Source organism: Austrofundulus limnaeus, unplaced genomic scaffold (assembly GCF_001266775.1).
Source record: "Austrofundulus limnaeus strain Quisiro unplaced genomic scaffold, Austrofundulus_limnaeus-1.0 Scaffold38, whole genome shotgun sequence".
Lineage (NCBI taxonomy): Eukaryota > Metazoa > Chordata > Actinopteri > Cyprinodontiformes > Rivulidae > Austrofundulus > Austrofundulus limnaeus.
The window spans coordinates 2,022,994-2,025,088 of record NW_013952440.1 but is presented as its reverse complement, the minus strand read 5'-3'; the positions used below and the strand labels follow the sequence as shown (position 1 = coordinate 2,025,088).

The 2,095-nt window shown below is 41.7% G+C and overlaps 1 protein-coding gene across 1 annotated transcript in view; it reads left to right on the top strand.

Moving 5' to 3' along the window:
* cacna1ha (calcium channel, voltage-dependent, T type, alpha 1H subunit a) overlaps positions 1-2,095 on the top strand; it is a gene marked incomplete in the record, with an annotated part of 156,161 nt that overhangs the window by 87,494 nt on the left and 66,572 nt on the right. The window contains 1 exon segment of the mRNA XM_014006935.1: positions 530-689. Within this exon segment, the coding sequence (XP_013862389.1) occupies positions 530-689 (160 nt within the window).

Sequence of the window (2,095 nt, the reverse complement as noted above, 5' to 3'; positions counted from 1 at the left end):
ATAAATCTGAAGCTTCTATGTTTAATAGTTTTTGAGCTATAACCATACCCCTTTTTCAGATAAATTGGGGGACCGGGCGGGGGTGGGGGCAATGATTGGTGGGCCTGATGGATAGAGCTTCATCAGAGCTAAACAACCAAAAAAATCTGAAGCTTCTACGTTGAACAGTTTCTGAGTTATAAGCAATTTTGCATGTCCTGACACCTCCACTTTGAAGGAGCCCCCTCCTCAAATATGGGGTCTATCATAAAACCATTGGCTGGGGCAGTGTAGGTCAGGCTCATCTACAGCCCTGCCAAATTTCATGTTGATCGGTGCAGCCGTTTTTGTACTACAGTTGACCAAAAATCACTGAAAAAAAAAATAAACAGTACAAAAACAATATGGCTCCCGCTTACGCTTCACGTGCGGGGGTCGTAGTAATGTGTCAGTGTTGGATCACGAACAAAACCACCTAATGTACATTTGACCTTGTGCGTAAACCGTTCGTTTCTCGTTTCGTCTCTGCTGCTTGTGTCCCAATGTGTAGGTATGAGGATCCTGGTGACGCTGCTCCTGGACACGCTGCCTATGCTGGGGAACGTTCTCCTCCTTTGCTTCTTTGTCTTTTTCATCTTCGGCATTGTGGGGGTCCAACTGTGGGCGGGACTACTGCGCAACCGCTGCTTCCTGGGAGAGGACATAAAAACGTGAGCAATTCAGGATTATCGTATAGGCTAAATCTGATTTTTCTGTTTTTTTCTTTTGATCATTTGAGACTCATATCTGATTATTTTATAACAGTGTGAATGAGACAGATCAGATTTTTCAAATCTGACACAGGTCTTTTACATGTGGTAATAAATCAGATACAGATTTATTGTTTTTTAAAGCAATCACAATGTGAACTGTTGCGTCATATTTTATCTGACTCTTACAACATTGTAGTAAAAGTATGTTTACTGATCTAAATATCAATGTTCAGAATCAAAGCCCAGTAGATTTATTTTCTTTTCTTGTTTTGTTCATTTAAATTGTCATGTTCTCAATGACCGAGATTATTCAGCAACTGACACTAGTGACAGATCACATTGATACCACCATAATGGGATCAATCAGTGGGATTGACTTTACTTTCAGTAGGAAGTGTGACGTCCCGTCTTTTCTTGCACATGTGAGTCACTTCAGGGCTGTAGACTGGTTACACTGAAGTTTGATGGCAGTTATATTTAAAAGGGAATGTGAACGACTATAAAAAAAATTGGATCTGAGCAAAAATTCTGAAATTTTACAATGTGAACAGTCTCAGACTTGCTAAACCACTGCTTTAACCCCTAATTTACACTACATGCGTTCCGTCTCCGCTCCGCTCCGGTCCGACCTCTGCAGCAAATACACACCCATTATAATCAATGAGAGTGTTTATATTGGCTGCGCATGACTGCGCACGGCTGCGATGAGCAGACGGCGATCCGTCAAAATCAGAACAAATCCAATTTTTGCCGGACGCTGGAGCAGCGCAGGAGTCAGTTTTTAAAAATTACGTCGCACCAACAGGAAAAGAAACGATCACAAGATCTGTATTTTCAAAATAAGACACATTTAGGCTGGCTAATTTGTCGGAATAATGTCGAAATTGCAGCTATATTAATAAATATATGGATATATTCCTACACAAATGCTGTCAGAATGTATCGTTCTGTTTGGGAAGCAGATGGAAACGTAGCGTGAAGCATGTGTGTACACACATGATACACGTGGATTTTATTTTGAAATCAGAAGCTTCAGAAAGCCGACAGCAAGACAGTTTCAACCATAGATACTAAAAGCCTTTATATTGTTGTTTTCAGCTGTGTTTGGAGTTGGTCTTTCACAGAATTAATGATTTTTTGCTGTGACTTCCACACTTATCACTGAATTTATCCCGCGATCTGCTTCCTGCACGTCTGTAGGAGCGGAGCGGAGAGGAGATAATGTAAACTGGACTTGAAACGCACAGCTGTGACCTGCGCTGTGGAGCGGAGCGGAGAGGAGATAATGTAAACTGGACTTGAAACGCACAGCTGTGACCTGCGCTGTGGAGCGGAGCGGAGCCGTAACACATGTAATATAAATT